General features: G+C 42.2%; 1 protein-coding gene across 1 annotated transcript in view; it reads right to left on the bottom strand.

Annotated features, from left to right (window-relative positions):
* Nucleotides 1-22,011, bottom strand: part of PKD2L1 (polycystin 2 like 1, transient receptor potential cation channel) — a 65,487-nt gene that overhangs the window by 31,387 nt on the left and 12,089 nt on the right. The window contains exons 2-6 of the mRNA XM_089507940.1: nucleotides 19,932-20,045; nucleotides 14,454-14,581; nucleotides 13,443-13,696; nucleotides 7,504-7,728; nucleotides 4,683-4,911 (exon numbers count right to left, since the gene is read on the bottom strand). Of these exons, the coding sequence (XP_089364066.1) occupies nucleotides 4,683-4,911; nucleotides 7,504-7,728; nucleotides 13,443-13,696; nucleotides 14,454-14,581; nucleotides 19,932-20,045 (950 nt within the window). The remainder of the gene's footprint in view (nucleotides 1-4,682; nucleotides 4,912-7,503; nucleotides 7,729-13,442; nucleotides 13,697-14,453; nucleotides 14,582-19,931; nucleotides 20,046-22,011) is intronic.

Here is a 22,011-nt window from a genome sequence, read left to right as displayed (position 1 = left end):
CGGTTTCCAGAATCGGTGCAGGAAGTCACAGCTGTGGTTTCCCTGCCGTGCTTCCCTCCATCCTACTGTAGTTACAAGCTTGGTAGGTGAGGGGAATGCTGTGGTTGTGGTGTACCCTGATTTCAATAAAGCTTTTGGCAAGGTCCCCATGCCAAAGATCCTTGCAAAAAAACTAGTAAAATGTGGACTACACAATGTAACTTTCAGGTGGATTTGTAGTTCAAATCCCAAAAGTTGTTTACCATAGCCTCATCTTCATCCTGGAGGCCACAGGGTTCTGTCCTGGACCCAGTGATATTCAACATATTTATTAGTGACTTGTATGATGGAATAGGGGGGATATTTAACAAATTTGCAGAGGACACCAAATTAGGAGAGGTTGCTAACACCCTGGAAGACAGGATTAGAATTCCCAATAACTTTAACAGATTAGAGAGCTGGGCCAGAAGGAACAAAATGAATTTCAACAGGGAGAAATGCAAGGCACTACACTTAGATAGAAAAATATATATAGAAGAAATGCACCAAAATAGGATGGACTGATAACAGTACATGTGAAAGTGATTTAGGAGTCTTAGGAGACTACAAGCTGAACAGAAATCAACAGTGTGCTGAGGCGGCTAAAAAACCAATGCAGTTCTAGGGTGCTTCAATATGAGTATAGTGTCGGCACTGAGGGAAAGAATAGTGCCACTCTATTCTGCTTCTGATCACCCGGAATAGTTCAGTTCTGGGCACCAAAATTCAAGAGAGATATTGACAAGCTAGAGCATGTCCAGAGACCGGAAACAAAAATGGTGAAAGGTCTGAAAACCTATGCCCTGTGAGGAACAGTGTATTGAGCTGGAGAAGAGAAGGGTAAGAGTTGACATGATAGCCATGTTTAAATATTTGAATAATTCAACATGTTTGTTTTCTGCTGCTCTAGACACTTGAAAATAGCGTAATGGATTCAATCTACAGGAAAAGAGATACCACCTCAGCATTAGGAAGAACGTCCTGACAGTAAGGGCTGTTCGACAGTGGAAAACACTCCCTCGGAGTGTAGTAGAGTCTCCTTCCTTAGAGGTCTTTAAACAGAGGCTGGATGGCCATCTGTCGGGGATGCTTTGATTTAGATTTCCTGCATGGCAGGGGGTTGGACTGCAGGTGATGTCATTGTCATATAGGATTTCACTGTTAAGAAGCAGGAATGTTTGCTTCCACTAACAGTACATTATCCATTTACGTTTTTAACATTACTGTATATACTCATATATAAGTCTAGAAATTAGAGTAAAACAGTTGACCCAAAAAAACTGGGTCGACTTATCCATGGGTCAATGCAAGTGCTGTATCTTAACTCAAAATAGGAACCATTAAACATTGACCAGAATGGAAACTGCAGTCAAGAAATAAGAAGAAGACTAGGAATGGGAAGGGCAGCTATGAAAGAACTGGAAAAGATACTGAAGAACAAAGACATACAACTGAGCACTAAAGTCATAATCATTCAGGGCATTGTATTCCCAATTACTATGTACGGATGTGAGAACTGGACAGTAAAGGAAGCAGACAGAAAGAAAATCAGCTCACTTGAAATGTGGTGCTGGAGAAGAATGCTTAGGATATCATGGATAGTCGAGAAAACGAACAAATTGGTTCTTGAACAGATCATGCCAGGGCTCTCCTTGGAAGCTAAGATGACGAAGTTGAGACTATCGTACTTTGGCCACATAATGAGAAAACACAGATCACTAGAAAAAAACAACAATGCTAGGAAAGGTAGAGGACAGAAGAAAGAGATGAGGCCCACAAACCAGATAATAATAATAATTATAATAATAATTATTATTTGTATTCCGTTTAATCACTTGGAATCCAAGCAGATTACAACAATAAAAGAGGATACAATTAAAATTCTAAAACCTCTATTCCTCCCCTCCAGTATAAAAACAAAGTAATACTAAAAGAGATTAAACCAGACAGATATTAAAACAATAGTATAAAATCACAGTTGTAAAAAAGAAATGTATAGCAGGGACCAGATAGGATGGAAAAATGGATGGAGAAAAGGGGAGTGGAGGGCGGGGGAGGCAGGAAAATAGAGGTGGACCTAGTCTGGAAAGGCCTGCCGGAAGAGATCCGTCTTAATAGCCTTCTTAAAGGTTTCCAAGGTGGTAATCTGATGGATCTCATCCGGAAGGTCGTTCCAGAGTCTAGGAGCAACTGCTGAAAAGGAACACTGGGTGACTGCCGAAATTCGAGTCCTCTTTGGTTGAAGCAGATTCTTCCCAGCAGAACGAAGAGTGCGGGGAGGATGATATGGAAGGCGTTCCCGCAAGAAGTCAGGACCCAAGCCATGTAGGGCTTTAAAGGTTAAAACCAACACTTTGTATCTTGCCCAGAAACTAACAGGCAGCCAGTGAAGGGATTTTAAAACTGGTGTAATGTGGGCAAATCTAGATGTGCCAGTAACCAGCCTGGCTGCCATATTCTGTACCAGTTGAAGTTTACAAATTTGACACAGAGGTAGCCCCATGTAGAGCGCATTGCAAAAGTTGAGCCGAGAGGTTACCAGAGCATGTACTACTGTTTCAAGGTCTTCCCGCTCCAGGAAGGGGCGCAGTTGGAATATCAGCCGAAGCTGAAAGCAAGTGCTCCTGACTGTCACATCCACCTGAGCCGTCAGATGGAGAGACGAGTCTAGGAGCACCCGCAAACTGCGGCCAGAGTCTTTCAGGGGAAGTGTGAGCCCATCCAGAACTGGCTGACATAACTCCATTCCCACATTGGGAGTCCCTATTACTAGTACCTCCGTCTTACTTGGATTCAACTTGAGTTTGTTTTCCCTCATCCAGTCCATTACCGATTCAAGACAGGCATTCAGAGGAGAGATGCCTTCCATAGTCACTGCATCAGTCTGAGACATAGAGAAATATATTTGGGTGTCATCAGCATACTGATAACACCCCACCTCATGTCTCTGGATGATCTCACCCAGCGGCTTCATGTAAATGTTGAACAGCATTGGGGACAGAATCGCGTCTTGAGGGATACCCCACCTGAGCACCCTCTTGGCGGAATAACTGTCCCCAAGCGACACCATCTGGAATCTGCCTGAGAGGTAGGACCGGAACCACCCTCCCAGGTGTTCCAGAAGGACACCATGGTCGATGGTATCGAAGGCCGCTGAGAGGTCCAAGAGCACCAGCAGAGTCACACTTCCTCTGTCGGTGCCCAGAAGGAGATCATCAACTAAGGCGACCAAGGCCGTCTCATAGCCTGCCCTAAAACCGGTTTGAAATGGATCTAGATAATCTGTTTCATTCAAGATTGCTTGGAGTTGAATGGCAACTGTTCTTTCAATTACCTTTCCCAAAAATGGTAACAATGAAACAGGCCTATAATTATTTCTGTGCAGGGGGTCAAGGGTAGGCTTCTTTAGAAGTGGTTTAACCACTGCCTGCTTAAGGCAAGATGGAAGATAGCCTTCCCTAAAGGATGTGTTGATTATGTTCTTTAATAGTAACCTAATGGCATCACTCCCCTGGACGGCCAGCCAAGACGGGCAAGGGTCGAAAGAGCAAGTCGTCTTTTTCACACAACCAAGAAGCTTGTCCACATCCTTGGTACTGACAAACTCAAATTGATCCAGAATAACAATATAGGCGGAGACACTGGATACCTCTCCTAACGACTCAGTTTCAAAGCCGGCATCCAAGTTGGCTCTTCTCTGAGAGATGAATAGACTCAATGAGGTGGGTTATGGGCAAGGGCTTGCAGCATCTGAGCAGGGCAGTGAAGGATAGGGATTCTTGGAGATGTCTCATCCACGGGGTCACCATGAGTCGGAACTGACTCAAGGGCAGCTAACAACAACAACAACAACAACACAGGAGTCCTGGTGGCGCAGTGGTTAAATGCCTATACTGCAGCTACTCACTTAAAACCACAACGTGTTGTGAGTTCAATACCAGTAAAAGGGCTCAAGCTTGACTCAGGCTTGCATCCTTCCGAGGTCCCTAAAATGAGTACCCAGCTTGTTGGGGGCAATTAGCTTACAGTTGTAAACCGCGTAGACACTGCTGGTTCAATATGAAGTGGTATATAAATGAAGCTGTTTGTTTTACACAAAATTTTTACCCTAGGGATCCTCATTTACATGCAGATGTCACACACATACCCCACTCAATATACTATATAAATAAAAATATTTTGTCATTTAGTGTGAATATTTTCATTTGCACATTCTTGTATATTTATATTGTAATATTTTATAAAGAAATAACATTGTTCACATGAAAACAGTTTTATTCAAGTAAATTTAATATTTAATTCAACGCATATGTAAATTTTAACATAAAAAGTTTGGGAAGAGGAGGAGGAGGAAGAGGAGGAGGAGGGGGGATCTGAGCCTCCAAGTCTCATGGTTACCCCTTGAGCAACTCTTACACTGGAGTATAGGAACAAAGGAGCTTGTAGTTTCAAACTCAACATGGAGAAAACAAAAAGGAAAGAAAGTGGTGACAGAGCCAAACAGGGGGAAAGTATAAGTAGGAAATGATTTGAAGACACACAACAACAACAAATGCATTTCATTCATTTGCATAGAGCCTTCAGTTTTTGTTTTTGTTGTCCTATTCTTCTCTCACTCCACTTATTTCTTTTATTTTTCTAATGCTAATTATAAGAAGTCTCACCAATATGACGACTATATCCAAGATATTCCAAATACTGGTGAAGTACTGAAGCCTGTGAATATGTAACTCCAAGATCTCTTCCACAACGTAGTAGAAGATGAAGACACAGAAGACAATCTCACAAGCAACAATGAAGAAATCCCAAGTGCTGACATACCGGAGGAGTTTTACTGTTCTTATCTGCCAGGAAGGGATGGCACCACCTGTGGCTGGGAATTCAACCACCAACCTAGGCAGGAGGGAAGACAGTGTGTGAATAAATGCTGTTGCTGCATATTCTCTTGATATGCATAATCACAGTTAGGCTATAAATCAATAAATGTGTATCAATGTACATAACAGACAGATTAATTTGACTATTCTGGAAATTAGTTTTGGGATCATTCTGCAATTATTAGAGAAGAGCTATTATTAAACAGTAGACCACATGCTTTTTTATAAAAGAAGTATGTGGCCTACAGTAGCATGTGGTACAGTACCCTGGACCGAGCATACAGCCAGATGGACTAATTCTGAGTCAGTATGATGTCATTTCCTATGTTCCTCGTGGCTGTAAAAATCTACCGTTTCAAGGATCCTGCCTTAGAAAAGTAGAATCATAAAGTTGGAAGAGATCACAAGGGCCACCTTCCTGCCATGCAGAAAGACACAATCAAAGAATTCCTGACAGCTGGCCATCCAGCTGCTGTTTCAAAACCATAAAAAAAGACACTCCACCATATTCTGAGGCAGCATATTCCACTGTCAAACAGTTCTTACTATCAGGAAGTTCTTCCTAATGTTTAGGCAGAATGTCTTTTCCTGTAGTTTGAATTTTTTGCTCCATGTCTTAGGCCCAGTACATACTGCTAGGAAGCAACATCTTGGAGGTGATAGTAGGCCTTGGGAGCGCACACCAACCACACGCTCCCGAGCCCTACTACGTGCAGGCAGCACCATAATTGTGCGGCACTGCCCATACGGGGGCATGTGTATGACGTGTGGGCATCTGAGCGCCCACATGTCTTCTAGAGGAAGCAACATCATAGGTCTGCGTCACAGCCCTTATGATGGTGCAAAAAAGGAGCCGCTCTAGGCGGCTGCTTTTTTGCTGTGCAGTGGTACTGCGCTGTTTGGTTGCTGTCTCGGCCCTTAGTCACTGGAGCAGCAGAAAACAAGTTTGTTCCATCTTTAATATGACACTCTTCCTTCCATGTCCTACTATGCTTTGTGCCAAACTATGTTAAAATCTTTGTGGGCAGAGATATGAAAATCACTTAAGCACAAGCAGTTGGCAGTAGGGCTTGATGATGAAACAAACAAAATGAGACAGCATTTGCAATCTGCTTGGATACCTGTTTCTCATGAGCAATTTTGCTCCAGATGTTTGGCTGGTCAGACACTTTATTTTCTAGGGCCCCATATAGACAGGCCAAAATAAAGCTGCTTTGGGTCACTTTGGAGGTACGCTGTTAAAATGATGTATGCCTCCCAAGAGTCCGAAAACCATGCCAAAGCCACACTCTAGTCCTTAGGCCTAAAGCATGGCTTTGGTGCGGCTTCCGGAACCTTAGGATGCATGTATCATTTAAACAGCATACCTCCAAAGTGACCTGAAGCAGCTTTATTTTGGCCTGTCTGTATGGGGCCTAATATGTACAGAACTCTGATCTAGCAGTTTTCAGCAACTGCTATTACCAGATTGCATCATCACCTGGCTGTAGTGTAGAGACATACAAGCAAACTCAGCTTTGAGACATAGGCCTTAAAAAAGATTTTCAGAAGCCGTTCAGCAGTGGCAATACTGGACACTCTTTTCTTTTTTGTGGGTATTGCTAGCCTGCTGTTGGATTTGCTAATATCAAAATACAGATGAACTGAGCTTATGGTTCATGAAGTATTTATCATTGAGCCTCTCTGTGCCTCCATGCCTCTTTGCATGCATTCATTCACCCTTCCATCACTTTATTTATACCCCACCTTTTCCCCCAAGATAAGATTCAAGGCAGCTTCCAAAATAGAGAAAAATACAAATAAAAACACATATGGTCAAGACATGCAAAAAGCTGTGATTAAAATAGTGTTAAATCATCAACAAAAGAAACATCATTCAAAATATTAACCATCTGGGCAATGTCCCAGCAGGTTAGACTAGTATTCTGTATCAACAGTTTGGCCCTTGTGAAACTAGTCAATCATCAAAACTGAGGAGGGATGGTAAACACCCCTCTGCCATTAGTCCCTCCCCTCCAAAATGGTGCAATTCAGATTTGTCGTTCCCACTTGCTGAATATGCTTCAGAATCAATTTCCCTCCCAAAAGAATCACCAAAGAACTAGTGTCAGGAAAGAGCGGATTTTTTTTGCATTTGTTTCGCTTCATCGTGGCTGAAACTGATCACAGTAGTATCGAAACCAGTTTCAAATGGGAACGATGGTCATATAACCCAATCAGCAATTCACTTTAAATCATAGTGGGAACGCAGCCAGGGAGTTCTTAGCTCAGCGGCCCCATCCGCATGTAGTGAGGAGGCGCTTTTCATTTCTCAAAGAGGAAGGATATGGGGTGGGATGGCCTGCATCACACCTTTCAGTATTACACTACTTGGTCTTTCTCATGGAACAGGGCTATGGTTCTAGTACAGTGACGTGTATTTGACAGTTATAATCGTCTTTAGTAAGGTCAGGGTTGGCAATCCTTGTGCTACGTTCTTGGTTCCGGATCTGTGGAAGGATGGAAACAGTTGACCCCACTTTTGGGATATTATAGGAGGCCTATCTCTTTCGATCTGTTTCGATCACAGAAATGGACAAAAGGAGAGAGAAGATGAAATGTCACTTACCTGAGCACACAAAAAAGATTGATGTTGGCATTGTACACAGAGAAATCGAGAAAAACCACACGAGTTCCCCGATCTAGCCACAGGTTTTCTTTCAATACTTGAAGAGCTTCAGCACTTTCCTCCCGGGTCATTTTGAGATCTATGTAATACCCCCCTCCACTGTAAGTTGTTAGCTTGCCCCAGTGAGATGAGCCATCAAGTTCTTCTTCTGTGTGATATTGCCAACTGCTCAGGGAAAGCATTACAGAGAAAGACAGTAGTAATGAGTGGGGAGATAAAACACAATAGTTCAGGTTCCAGATAGTATGTGCATATTGAAGACAGATTCCCTATGTGGGGAAAAACAGAGCTTTCCCGCTGTCCTGATGTATACTGAGAACCAGCAGCATTTATATCATATTTTTCTTGGAATATTTTACAACAGAATAATTTTTTCCTTCCTCATTTATTCTGGCTATATGACAATTGCCTCCAAATGGCAATGTGAACTGAGACATGGGGAAAGCTAGGAGACTCTCAAGCAGTGGTAGCTGGTGGCTGAATCCACTCTGGGTTTTAGTCTGAATTTGAAGGCTCAGTTCAAATCTCCTAAGCAGCTAAATCTATTTGGAGGACAGGGTTCAATAGTTTGGATGTCTCCTTTAAAGTGAGGGCTAAAGCCTGGTGCAGATACACCATCCTACTAACATGGAAGGAGCTCCTATCAAGGAGAATGCCAACTGATAGTTAAATAAATTTGTATGTCATCAGTTAACTAAATGTAGTTTTTTGGGAATATTTTAAGAATGATAATATAGGATAACATAACAAAGGCAATCTTTAATATTTTCTTGCCATTTCCTGTTATAGTAGTATCACAGAAGTGCAATGTCTGAAGTGAAATTATCAAATGTATTAATAATACATGTCCCAAAGATGAAAATGGGTCCTCCAATTTAGCTTTCATCTTATATACCAATCCAACTGGTAAAAGTGCACAGTGAGATTAAAATGAAGCTAGAAAAGGTTAAGACTGCTTGCTTTCAGTTGAGACTTAAAGTGGTCTGGACAGATCCAGGCCTGACTATAGCAGGTTCTGCCTGATTATCTCATCTTCTGGAGCAGGGGCAAAAATAAGAATGGTGCCTGGAACAGAGAGTCATTGATTAAATATGATATGGGGTAGAGCAGAACAAGTTTGGGAAGGGCACATACCAAGCTCTTGAGAAGTGGGACCACTGGTGAGATGGGAGAGTGAAGTTTTGATATATATAATAATATATATAAATGTATTTCTACCCCGCCCTTCCATGGATATGATCAGGGCGGCTTACAAAATTTATAAAAAACATTTCAATATATGCCATAGGAAGGCTAGACAACATAAAAATCAACAAACAGTATGCCATGAAAAGCTAATCACAGTCAATTCCTAAAAGTCTTGATGGAATAGGAATATTTTTACTTGTCAGCAGGAGGGAGCAATCCTAACCTTCCTAGGATGGGAGCAGCTACACCCAGTGAGCCTGAGAAGGTTACTGGACAAACCACAGGCTTCCCTATGAGATGCCATCCTCAAGATGGAGAATGCCATTGTGTTATCTTTCAGGATCTCTCAATGGCTTTTGATCACACCATTTATTGGGCCCACTCTATAAGATGAAAGTAGGAGACACTGTGTTACAGTGGCACAGCACCTATCTACAGTTCCAGGGAGTGGCATTGTGGGCTTTCTGGTCAGCCATCCTATTCCTATGTTTTACAATATCTATATTAAGCTGCTGGGGGGGTTGTTAAGTTCTAGAGTCTACACTTATGTAAATATGTTATTTTGTACATATTATACATGAAGCAAGTGGTCTGTTTGGAAGGGATCAGAGCACAGAGCACAGAATATTGAAGGTGAATGCTGACTGGCTGGGAGTTTGAAAGGTGGAATGAAAATACTTGTGTATGAACCAGGTAAATTAAGAGATTATCACATTGCCCTTTTCTGACCTTCCCTCCTGACCTCGGTGCGGGATGAAAACTTTTAAGAACGGATTTTACAACACACCTTCGTGCCCAGGCTGGAGGCATCCCGCACCTGATCATGGCATCCTGTACCTCATCTGGACTTCTCCAGCACTTTGTGAAAGAACGGAGGAGTGAAGATAGGAGGAAGGAATACCAACAATCTAAGATATGGTGATGACACAATACCACTAGTGGAAAAAAATAAGAGACTTGGGACAATTAGGAAAGTTAAAAAAGAAAGTGCAAAGGCAGGCTTACTGCTGAGCATAAAGAAAATAAAAATAAAGACCCCAGAGGATCTACATAAATTCAACCTAGATAACAAGGAAATCAAAATACTATATATACTCATCTATAAGCCAAAAAATGTATGCCCCAAAATTGATCCACAAATCCTAGATCAACTTATTTACGGGCCAGTAAGGTAATGTGATAGCAGCTCTTTCAGATTTCCCCATGCAGTTTCTTTCTGTCCTGAGCCAAGCAGACAGAGTCCTTGGTGACTGATTGATTGCTGTTTTTTTAAAGTTTAACAGTTCCTCTCCCACCTGCACTCTTCACTGTCTTGGGAATGAAGGCTGAAACACTGAAGCCTTGTATTGATTGCTGCTTTCCTCTTGCTGCTGAAGGAGTTTCCAAGTTTTACAGTTGAACTATCCATGGGTCATATAAAAATCCATAATTGTAGTCCCCAAACTTGCCCTTGACTCATACATGAGGTCGACTTATAGTCGAGTATATACAGCAGTTAAAGATTTCCCATAGCTTAGATCAAATATTGACCAGAACGGAGACTGCAGTCAAGAAATCAGAGGAAGACTAGGAATGGGAAGGGCAACTATGAAAGAACTAGACAAGATCTAGCTGAGCACTACAGGTTCATTCAAGCCACTGTATTCCTCATCACCATGTATGGATGTGAGAGGGAAACAGTGAAGAAAGTGGATAGGAAGAACTCAACTTATTTAAGATGTGGTGCTGGAGAAAAGTGCTGAGAATACCATGGATGGCCAAAAAGACAAACAAATGGGTCCTTGAACATACAGTATCAAACCTGAAGTCTCCCCATAAGCCAAGATGATGAAATTGAGGCTGTCATAATTTGGCCACATCATGAGAAGGCATGACCCATTAGAAAAGACAATAATGCTGGGAAAGGTGGTGGGTCTATGGGAAATCTTTAACTACTGTATATACTTGACTGTCAGGGCCAGCTGGTCCATATAGGCGAACTAGGCAGCTGCCTAGGGCGCCAACCTCTAGGGGGCGCCAGAGAGAGAAAGAGAGAGAGTGGCTTTAGCCTGAGGATCATAGAATCAGGCAAGCAGAGCAGCCAGCAGCACTGCCAGCCTCCGAGTGGCAGGAAGAGAGAGCTGCTTGCTGAGGCTGAAAGTTTGCTGCTCTCTGCAACTCCTGGGCTGCATCCACACTGGAGAATTAACACAGTTTGGCACTGCTTTAACTCTTTCTGGCTCAAGGCTATGGAATTCTGGGAGTTGGAGTTTGTTGTGAAGTGCAGAGTGCCTCCCTTCTTCCTTCTTCCTTCCTTCCCTCTATCTTCCTTCCTTCCTTCCTTCCTTCCTGCCTGCCTGCCTGCCTTCCTTCCTTCCTTCTTTCCTACCTTCCCCTTCCTTCCTTCCTTCCTTCCTTCCTTCCTTCCTTCCTTCCTTCCCTCTTTCTTTCCTCCTCTCCCTCCCTCTCTCCCCTCCCTTCCTTCCTTCTTTCCTACCTTCCCCCTTTCTTCCCTCTTCCTTCCTTCCTTCCCCCTTCCCTCCTTCTTCCCTTCCTTCCTTCCTTCCTTCCTTCCTTCCTTCCTTCCTCTCTCCCTCTCTCTCTTGCCAAGAGAGAGACTTGTTCAGGGAAGGCTTGCCATGGCCTTCCTCTGAGGCTGAGAGAGTGTGACTCCCCCAAAGCCACCCAGTGGGTTTCTATGACCCCCCCCCCATTAACTCCTTCTCCTTCCCAGACTTTTGCCCTATTCCTTCCCTATCCACCCACCTTTGCCCCCCTTCCATCACTGACCCTTTTCTCTGATTCCTAGACCCTCTTGTTGTTGCTGTTGTTGTTTGTTGCTGTGTGTCCTCAAGTCCTTTCTGCCTCCTGGCCACCCTCTCTTGGGGTTTCCTTGGCAAGGTTTGTTCAGAGGAGGCTCACCATGGCCTTCCTCTGAGGCTGAGAAAGTGTGATGCCCCCACCCAGTGGGTTTCCATGGCCGAGCTGGGATTTGAACCCAGAGTCATTGTCCAATGCTCAAACAACTACCCACACTGGCTTCAACAATCCACCTTAAAAGCTTGGTCTTCTTCCCAGATGTCTTCACCACAAAGAAAGGCACCACAAAATGGAAGACATTCAAGAAAAAGGGAGGACAGGGCTCAAGAAAAGCTCAAAACACTCCTAGAAATGTAAATGCATGCTTCTTAGTCATGCTCAAAATGGAGGATGTTTTAGAATACCTCCTGGACAGAAGGTTGGAATGGAGGACATGTCCTGGAAGAGGAGGAGGAGGTCTGCCCTGCCCTGAGGCGAACCTACCATGGGGTTTTCTTGGCAGTATGAGTTCAGAGAAGCTTTTCCATGGCCTTCCTCTGAGGCTGAGAGAGTGTGGCTTGCCCACTCTTGGTGGTGTTATTATTATAGTTTATTTCTAAAGCGCTGTAAATGGTGTGCCTACTATGTGTCTTTTCTTTCTCGCCCTGAAGCCACTCCCATCCTTGTTTCATAGGCTGCATCTACACTGCAGAAATAATGCAATTTGACATCGCTTTAACTGCCCTGGCACCATGCTATGGAATCCTGGGATTTGGATTTTTGGAGGAGAATTTGCCTTCTCAGTCAAAGAGCAGCGGAGCCACAACAAACTACAAATCCCAGGGCTCCATAGCATGGAACCAGCAAGATGACCAGATGTCCTCTTTTTCTGGGGTATACCTTACACTTCAGTCTTCTGTCCAGGAGGAATTCCAAAAATGTCCTCCCTTTTGAGCATCACTAAGATGCATGAATTTATATTTATATGAGGGGTTTTAGCTTTTACTTAGTCATGTCCTCCATTTTACTTGAAAGACCTACATTTTGCAGTGCCTTGTCCTCCTTTGCAGTTAGGACAGCCGGTTACTGTGGGAGCCAAGGGCACCTAACGTGGTGTCAAACTGCATTAATTCTGCAGTGTGGCAGCAGCCCTGGTCCTCTCACCTGGTGACCCTACTGGTTTTCTTCTCTTTCTTATGACATCCTTTTCTGCCCCTTGGGTGAAGATTTTTAGTTTTTAGGGGTCATATATGGACCACTACTACCCCACAAATTCATGGGGATGGGATCCAGATTTTTCCACATAATTAGAATGAATAATGCTTCCAGCTTGCAAAAGGAATATGGATGCATTAGTCTCCATTCCAAATATCTCAGCAATAAAAAAAGTCTTTAACCTGTAAAAACCTAATTGGCTTTTTGACTAATCCGCAATACTAGATGACAAGAGATTGGAACCTAAGTTTTATGTCATGTTTACCTTTAACAAATGAAACAGCGGAAATCAAGGGGTGAAAATAATTATGACGGGCGACAGGGGTGCCAAAATATTTCTCGCCTAGGGTGGCAAAATACCTAGAGCCGGCCCTATTGACTGTAAGTCAACCTACATAAGAAGACTATAGACCAGTTGGCTGGACTCAATCAGGGAGCTCATGGACCTGAGTCTGCAGGACTTAAGCAGAGCAGTGGAGGACAGAAGGGCTTAGAGATGCCTCATCCACAGGGTTGCCATGAGTCAGAGTCAATTCAAGGGCAGTTAATAACAAAGCTTTATGAACCAACCATAACACAAAATAATCTCTTGCCAGCATACAAGGGCCAGACTGCAAAGTTGCATTCCAAAAGCAGGGAGGATCTTCAGAACTGTAGCCTGTGTAAATTCACAGAAACAGATGTTATGGTCCACTTACGCTGTTCCATTCAAGAGTCCAAAGGGAGATCTATCCTCCTTCTCCTCACTATATACGTCATAACAGCCAAAGATGTCTTCCTTAAAGTCGTCATGCACCACACATGAGTTGTTCTGGACCTTCAGTTGGCGAATTCGTGGCACACCAAGCAGCAGGTTCTCGTAGTAGATATAGGATTGAGGGCTCTGGCCCAGGGATTTATTGTTATACCACTTGGTCCAATACAGGCTGTCCAATAAAGGGCCTTGTGCATACTATGGAGACAGGCAGAAAGGGAGAAGATATACATGTGATTCAAGACAGAATAATTCAGAGTAATGACCCTAAACTGATGCCAGCCTGCGAGCCACCAACTGCTGGCCCTGGGTGAGTTTCCAGGAAGGAAACAATTGTAGTTCATGGGTACAAATATGATGAGTCCTTGGCACGATGGGGGAAAAGGCATCCTTCTACATCAGAAGCACTTATTTAAGACAGTTATATTACTCAGAATTTATGTAGAACACACAAACCTGTCTCTCTCAGATGGTTAAATATGAGGTATACAATGCAAGTTTCATAGATGGTTAGGGCCTTGCATAACAGGTACCTTAGGGGCAGGAAAGATAGTAAAGCATCTTAAATTCTCGATATGTGGGGGAGTTGGGAGGATATAACAGCTACAGTCACCAAAAAAGAGGGCTTGTTTGTGTGTTGTGGAGGTCTGAACTAGTTATTAGCTAGCATGTGAATAAACCACTACTACATGAACTATATACATTTCCCCAGACAATCCATTGCACATATACTGACTTGTGATAATACTCCACATGTTCATTCAATCAAGAAAAGTAGGGTAAAGACTGCAGCAACTGAAAAATAAATCATTTTTTGGTTGTAGGCCCTGGGTAGTCACTATTCAGCCAAATTTAAAATAGCCAGTTGGCTATTGGCAGTTAACCCAATACTTTTCATTTTGCTATATAATCTGAACCAGGAAACACAGTGCACCCAAGTCTTGATGTTACTCACGCTCCAAAAGTCACTCATGCTTCCAATAGTCTCGAAGGATCCAACACTATCTGAAGGAGTTTGCAAGAAAAGCTCAGACATCACTTTGGTGTAGTAATAGGCGTTTGAACTTGTCATCCCATAAGTCACTATATAATAATAAGAAAAAACAAGATTACTTCTCAGAAGTCTTGAATGATTTATTTTACAAATGGGAAAATCCTGTTTTTGAAAAGCTGTGCAAGAAGCCCAGGTTGCATATGGGCTGCCTACTGCCCAGCTATGGGGCAGTGTGATAGGATCAGTTTTAGATCCCACGTCTATCCTGGCGGGACTTTGCTGTGCTACAATCACCTTATAGAAAGGCAAAATCTTCACTACAGCCATAGCAACAGTGGACAAAGTGCAGGCTGCCCATACAAGGTTGTTTTGTGATTCCCAATCACCTTTTCTCCCTCATACCTTTCAAACAAATAAGGGTGACTTGCCTCTCTTGGAAGCCTCTAGGAGAGGCAATTCACCCTTGAAATAGACTGAAGTGTTCATCTGTATGCTTTCACACAGGAGGGCACAACAGAACCACTCCTCCCCATATGCACCCACTCCATACTTTTTTTTAGGAAAGGAGAGGCATATTTCCATTCAGTAAGTTCAGGGCCCTAAAACCTGAGGAAATTCCTTTATTCCTCCCAAAGGACATAGGCAGATTTTTTAGTAAACAAACGTTGAGAGGATCTAAATCTTTGGCCATCCCCTTTTAATAGATCCATTTCCCCAGTTACTACTACTACTACTACTACTTTATTTATTTATACCCCGCTCTTCAGCCAAACGGGTATCAGAGTGGCTTACAAATTGTTAATTAGACATTTACCAGAAGTAGACTTCTACTTACTTCAAGTTTTATTTTTTGCATTGTTATATGACTTGACAACCTTGTTAAAGGGGAATACCTTTACCTTTATTGTTTTGGTAATTGACGTCACTGCCAGAGGATCTTACAGGCAAAAAATTGCCCCTTGACCGTCTTCCACACCTGTTCTACAGCAATAGAAATATATCACCTTGCCTATTTTCTATCTTGCATTCTTTGAAATCAACAGAACAGCTATTATATTCTTTCCTGAATTTAGTACTAATTCAGGAGGCAGCTGGGTCCTATCACACATAAATCACCACCAAATCACCACCTGAATCCATCCTGGATGCAGCCTGAATCCTGTAAGCTGCTTCCATAACCATTTTTAGAAATCGGAAGCTTCCATGTTGAAAAAGGCTTCTAAAAATGGCTGCCGAAGCGGCTTAGATGACCCGGGCTGCATCTGGGATGGACCCAGGCAACAATTCAGGCGCAGCTGATTATACCTTTACATGGTTTATTGTGGAGTGTCCCCCCCCCCCCCCCCCCGTTCTGACAGACTTCAAAAAATCATTTGTTTTCTTATCTTTTTCTGGTGGTTCCAACCATGCAAAAATGACATAGGTGATGTCAGTAAATGGGGAAGTTACCAAGGGACTCTGGAGATGAGGGTTCGAATCCCCACTCAACCATGGAAACCCACTGTGTGACGTTGGGCAGGTCCCACTCTCTCAGCCTTGGAGAAAGGCAAGACCAAACCCACTTTGAACAAATTCTGCCAAAAACAAAAACCAAAACCAACAACCAATGATAGGTTCCTCTTAGGATCACCATAAATCAGAAGACACACAATCAACACCACTAAGGGAAAGGTTACTTTACTGGGATCATGCCTAGTCTTCTTGTAAAAAGGCTACTGTCCAAAAAAAACCCACAGGGAAAGAACTGCATTAAAAACAACTGTCCCAATTTCTCTTAAGAGAAAGTTTTATTTCCTTAACTCTTCATAGTAAACAGGAACAGTTGGTGGTGGTGGGGGCAGTGAATCTGTGTAAGTTGTCTATGACCCATGCAGTCCTAACCCCCAGTATAAATGTTCCATCCATTCAGTAACTATCTTCTGCTTACCCCACAAAGGAAAGTTATCACATGCATGCATGCGTACAGATACGTAAATACTCACTAAATTCAATAGATGAATTCTTAAGAAAGAAAAACAGTTCTGCATGCTGCACAAACACATGTTCAAAGCTTCTGTTTCATTTGGATCAGAACATCAGCACTGCATAAGAAGAAGAATTGAGCTTTGTGCTGCTGTTTGCAAGTGATAAGTATGACTGGTGTACCTGCCCCATTGCAAAGTGCATGAAATATAATCTGTTGCCCTATGAGACATCACAGGTGCTCCTTTGAGATAATAATGAATCTTCCTAAAACAAACAGCTATTGTTATGCCCACATAAAATGCTTTAGTATTTTGGACAGAGCTGCATTAAATCTACCCATCCATGTTATCATTCTGGCCACCCCATCCTGTGTTGGGATTTAAAAGGGAAACATCAGATTGAGGTGGAAATGTTTAGCATTTATCTTCAATTCCAAAAAGCTGAAGGAAAATGCTGATGTTCCTAAGAACTAAGAATGGATGCCTCTTTTCATTACAAAAACAAACTGGCATGTGAACATGCAGAGAGATCTTGCTGCACCTTTGAGACTAAGGGGTGGTCTGCAGCCGCCCCATTACTGGCTGGATTGGTGCTATGGCAACCAAATGCCATGGCCCCAATCCAGCTTCTAGGGAGCACAAAAAGGAGCCAGAAAAAAGAGCTCCTTTTGCACCCTAAAAAGGGCATCACAGCTGCGGTGAGGCAGCTTTGTGACACCCTTTTGTGCTGCATCATCTAGATGCAGTCCCAGGGCTGCGCCATGATGCTGTGCGCCATTTTCCTTAGATGTAATCACTTGTATTGGCACAACTTCTTAAATCTTGGATACATTGCTTCTAAACTTTCATGAGCTGGCAGAAGCCCCTTGGTCATTTCAAGGGCTACAACAGTAGATAAGTGATCATGTGATGTAGTGTTGGTGGTGCTAATGATAATGTATCACAGGTGTTACTGGCTCACATTTTGGACTGCTGATGATGTAGATTCTAGCCAAGACTCAGGGAATCAGTGAGATATTGCTACTGTATTTATTTACTTTATCTTTTGTTTAATTTATATCCTACATTTTCCCCAATACGGGACTCAAGGTGGCTTACAACAAAGTTAAAACTAAAAAACCTGATGATACAAAAGTTTTAAAAACAATTAAATTAGCTATCATGCAAAATACTTATAATTTAAAGCAGTATAAAGCTTTTAAAATACATAATAATTATGATTAAAATGTGGAATAAAAATTCCTGCACAATGTATTAACCACCAAATTCCTGTTTTAATAATAATCTGCCAGCAAAAAAAGTTCTGAAAGGGTCAGCCTAGTCTTCCATGAAAAGGAATTCCATAGTCTGAGAGCAGTCACCAAGGCCACCTCACATGTCCTCACCTCGCCTGTGGCCCCAAAGACAAATAAGTGGGTTCTTGAGCAGAAAAAGCCAGAAATTTCCCTGGAAGCCAAGATGACCAAATTAAGGCTCTTGTGCTTGGGCTACATCATGAGAAAGCATGACTCACTAGAAAAGACAATAATGCTAGGGATGGTGGAGGGCAGTAGAAAAGGAGGGAGACCACATACCAGATGGATAGACTCAATCAAGGGGTCATAAGCATGAACCTACAAGACCTAATAGTGGAGGATCTGTATATCTGTGTGTTGGGGATGTCTCATCCACAGGGTTGCCATGAGTCAGGGACGACTTAAGGGCAGTTAACAACAACAACAACAACAACAAGAAGTCTATTTTCCAGCTGCAGATGTTCCTGGGCTGAATAAACCAAATAACAATAGACTATGGTCTAATAACTTTCCACTGTGATTATGGGAATGTGTATACATGGATTTTTTTCTTAAGCCTGTTACAGACTGCCAAAATAAAGCTGCTTCGGGTCTCTTTGGAGGTATGCTATTTAAATGATGCATGGGTCCTAAGAGCCCGGAGGTTGCGCCAAAGCCACACTCTATTCCTAAGCACTGGAGTGCAGCTTTGGTGCAGCTTCCGGATTCTTAGGATGCATGCATAATTTAAACAGCATACCTCCAAAGAGACCCAAAGCAGCTTTATTTTGGCAGTCTGTAACAGGCCTTAGATAGTCCAGAGGTTGGACTTATGCAGAATTCTGTAGCACATGTTGACACAGGGACAGTGAGAATGAACTTATCCCAGATGTTTCAAAGTACTATACTGGTTTTCAAGGAAGTAATGGACATGATTCAATGAGTTAGCAATAGCCCTGGATCACCTGAAGGATTGCTTTCCCCAGTACTGAAAAACCTGAAATGCTTCCCCAGTACTGAAAAATCAGTTGACGAGGCTTTGCTTGTGGTGTCCCTGGGTGTGATAACTGCACAAGGTGAGACCTTCTTGGTGTTGGTGTCTCAATTGTGGCACTTCTTTCTAGTGGATATCTGGTTGCCTCTTCACTAGTGTCATTTAGATGAATCAGATTTACTTCTGTAAACTTTTGTTGAATAGGCATGTACTCTGCAAATGTCTGGGTAGATTTCAGCCACATCCATGGCCCCTTTTTGCTACACCAGGCAATACACAAAGGAATACATACAGATCCTTTACACTCAGACCATCACAATCTTGTCTGGTGGAGAAAATTAGATCTTGTATGTACAGCTGATAGTGTGGGGCCTGGCAGGAACAGCCCAATGGTTGTTATGCAGGCAATGAAGTTTGAACAAGGTGGTCTCATAAAAACCATTTTTAAAAGTACTGGGATTTTAATACCAGTATTAAGAGCCTTATAATAAAAGAAAGCTGAGAGGCAGCGAGAGAGAAGTGGGTTTCACCTTGCCTCTCCACATACTGTTGAAGCACTTCCATTCTCTTTCCGAGAGAAACAGTCATAAAAGCACATCTTTTGTCATTCTAGAAATATCAATTGGCAAAAAGCATGCTTGCACGCCCGTCTCCCTCTGGAAGGAGAACAGAAGTGGTACCACAGCTTGCAGAGGTGCAAAGAGAAAGCTGCTTCTTTCTCACTGCCTCTTGGCTTTCTTCTGTCAGGTGATAAGGCTCTAAGTCTGTGTTAGCTAGTTCAGGTAGGAAGATGTTTGGGCAAAATATTCACCAGTTCACAAACAGAACCACTACCACATCTAAACACTACCCTTACAAACAAACAGTTAAAACTGGCAGAGCATACGATAGAGGAAATCTCACTGAACACAATGACCCAGTCTTCCAGACTTTTATTGAAGTTGTTTAGAGCATTCTAGTGAATAGGACTGGGACACATTATAAATACACACCATTTAACTATGATGGCTTTTGGCTAACAACCACTGATAGATCTGTCCTTCAAGAATTTGTTGTATTGTTAAAAAATAATTATCTAAAAAATAGGCATCTTGCATAGTCTGGGTTCAACATACAACTGATCATACAACATGTAAGATACAAAAAGATAGCAACCATGAAAAAAGTGTCACAGCAGAAGCAGCACCAGAGAAACAACACTACTCACACAAACAGATATCCACCAGGAATACAATATAAACCAACAGTTCACGCAATGTGGTCTTTACATAAAGTTCTCGGTTCTCAGCGGTGTTTTCAGTCAGAGTTGTACCCCAAAGTCCTGGAAAGATAGAGATAAGAAGGACAAGTGGTGAATAATATGCTTAATATGTTTCCTGTTGTGGTCATTGAATCAACAACTCAATTGCTCTAACATGTTCCCACTGAAATAAATGGGATTATTCTAGAAAAATGGAGCTTTAGACAGTCCATTTCAAAGGCTATGTGTTCAGATCAAAGATATCTGTGGAAACCAGCAGCGTGACCACTTCCTATAAGCTTGAGCACATAAGGCTGTAATCCTTCCCCTACTTACACTGAGGCTGAATTGAATACTTCACTGTGGAATTTAATTGTTAAGAAAGCAAATTTCTAACCCCAATGAGTGTTGAGATATGTTTAAAACTAGACAAACAATATTCTATATGAGCTCTGGCCCCTGTTTTGTTACTTCCAGTCCTATTCCCCTATCCATGTCCTTTGTTTAATATTTCCTTTTTCATATCTATCTTTCATGCATATTAGTAAGTTTTGTAGAAATTCAGATTGTAAACAGAAAAAAAATAGTAGGAATTTTGCTTATTTTTATTTCTATACATCATGTTAAGCATAGGGTTTATGCCTTTTTAGAGTTTTGTACAGCAATTAATATTAAATTAAACATCCTCCCAGTGGCTGTGACATTAAATTGAGCTGCACTTCAGGGTTGATCCATGCACAAGACAGATGGGGCATTTATTCTAGATAGCATTGTCTATGACTTTAGTAACTGTGTCACCTTAAGATGCAAATAACAGTTGGGAGAAATGTAGAGTGAGGTGTGGTAAAAGTATCAGTGAGTCCCTCAGGAAATACTGGGGAGATAGAGAATGATGAGTAGCTGGTCAGAATAGTGAACAGTTGTGACCCAGTTAGGATCAGCCATCCTGTCCTCCATGGCAAATCAAGGCCCTAATAATTTCCCCCTATTGTTTTCAATGATGCCAAGTAAGTAAGTAAGTAATAATAATAATAATAATAATAAATTTTATTTATGTTTCCCCGCCTCTCCCATAGGATCGAAGCGGGGTTACACACTATTAAAAAATAATTACAAACCATCTCATAAATAAAATCCAATAGTACAAAAAACTTAACATAGATATCCAGGGTAGGCAGAGAATCGATGGCATCAGAGATACAAGCTTCATTCTTCAGGGGGGAAGGCTTGACAAAAGAGAAAGGTTTTAAGGCTCTTTTTAAATGATTCCAGAGGGGTCATAAGACGGAGCTCATTGGGAAGACTATTCCAGATCCTCGGGGCTGCTAATGAAAAGGCCATCTGGGATGTGGCAACATACTTGGAGGATGATATTTCCAACAGGTTCTTCCCAGATGTTCTAAGTGTGCGGGATGGATTATATGGGGAGATGCAGTCCCTCAAGTAACTCGGGCCCAAGCCATATAGGGCTTTATAGGTAATAACCAACACCTTGTATTGTGCTCGGAAGCAAATAGGCAGCCAGTGAAGATCTTTCAAAATAGGTGTGAGTTGATCCTAATCAATAGGAAGGAGTTGATCAATTGAATCAAAATACTTTAGTAGGAAGTGACCATGTAGTGTTAGAATTTGCAACTGTGGGACAGCCAGAGTGGTCAAACACTGACACTGGGTTTCAGGAAAGCTTATTTTAAAGCTTATTTTAACAAGTTAAGTCAAATACTGGGTGGAATCCCATAGCTAGAGATGCTCAAGGAAAAATACACTCAGCAAGAGTAGGAGTTCTTGAAGAAGGAGTTACAAAAAGTACAAGCACAAACAATAGCATGGAATAAGGGGGGGGGGGAGGGAAACACCTGAAAAAGCCAATGTGGTTGCACAACAAACTCAAGGAGGAGGCAAAAAAAAAGGGGGGGGGGAGAAAAGAATATATGTGTAAAGACTGGAAGGAAGGATACATCATCAAGGAAGAGTACAGATGTGTAGCCCAAGCTTGCAGGAACATAAAGAAGAAAGTTAAAGCTCAGAATAAGCTGAAACTAGCTAG

This window comes from Sceloporus occidentalis, unplaced genomic scaffold, assembly GCF_023333645.1.
Source record: "Sceloporus occidentalis isolate IW3139 unplaced genomic scaffold, rSceOcc1.0.p SCAF_2, whole genome shotgun sequence".
In the NCBI taxonomy this organism is placed as follows: Eukaryota; Metazoa; Chordata; class Lepidosauria; order Squamata; family Phrynosomatidae; genus Sceloporus; species Sceloporus occidentalis.
This window is presented reverse-complemented; position numbering and strand designations above follow the sequence as displayed.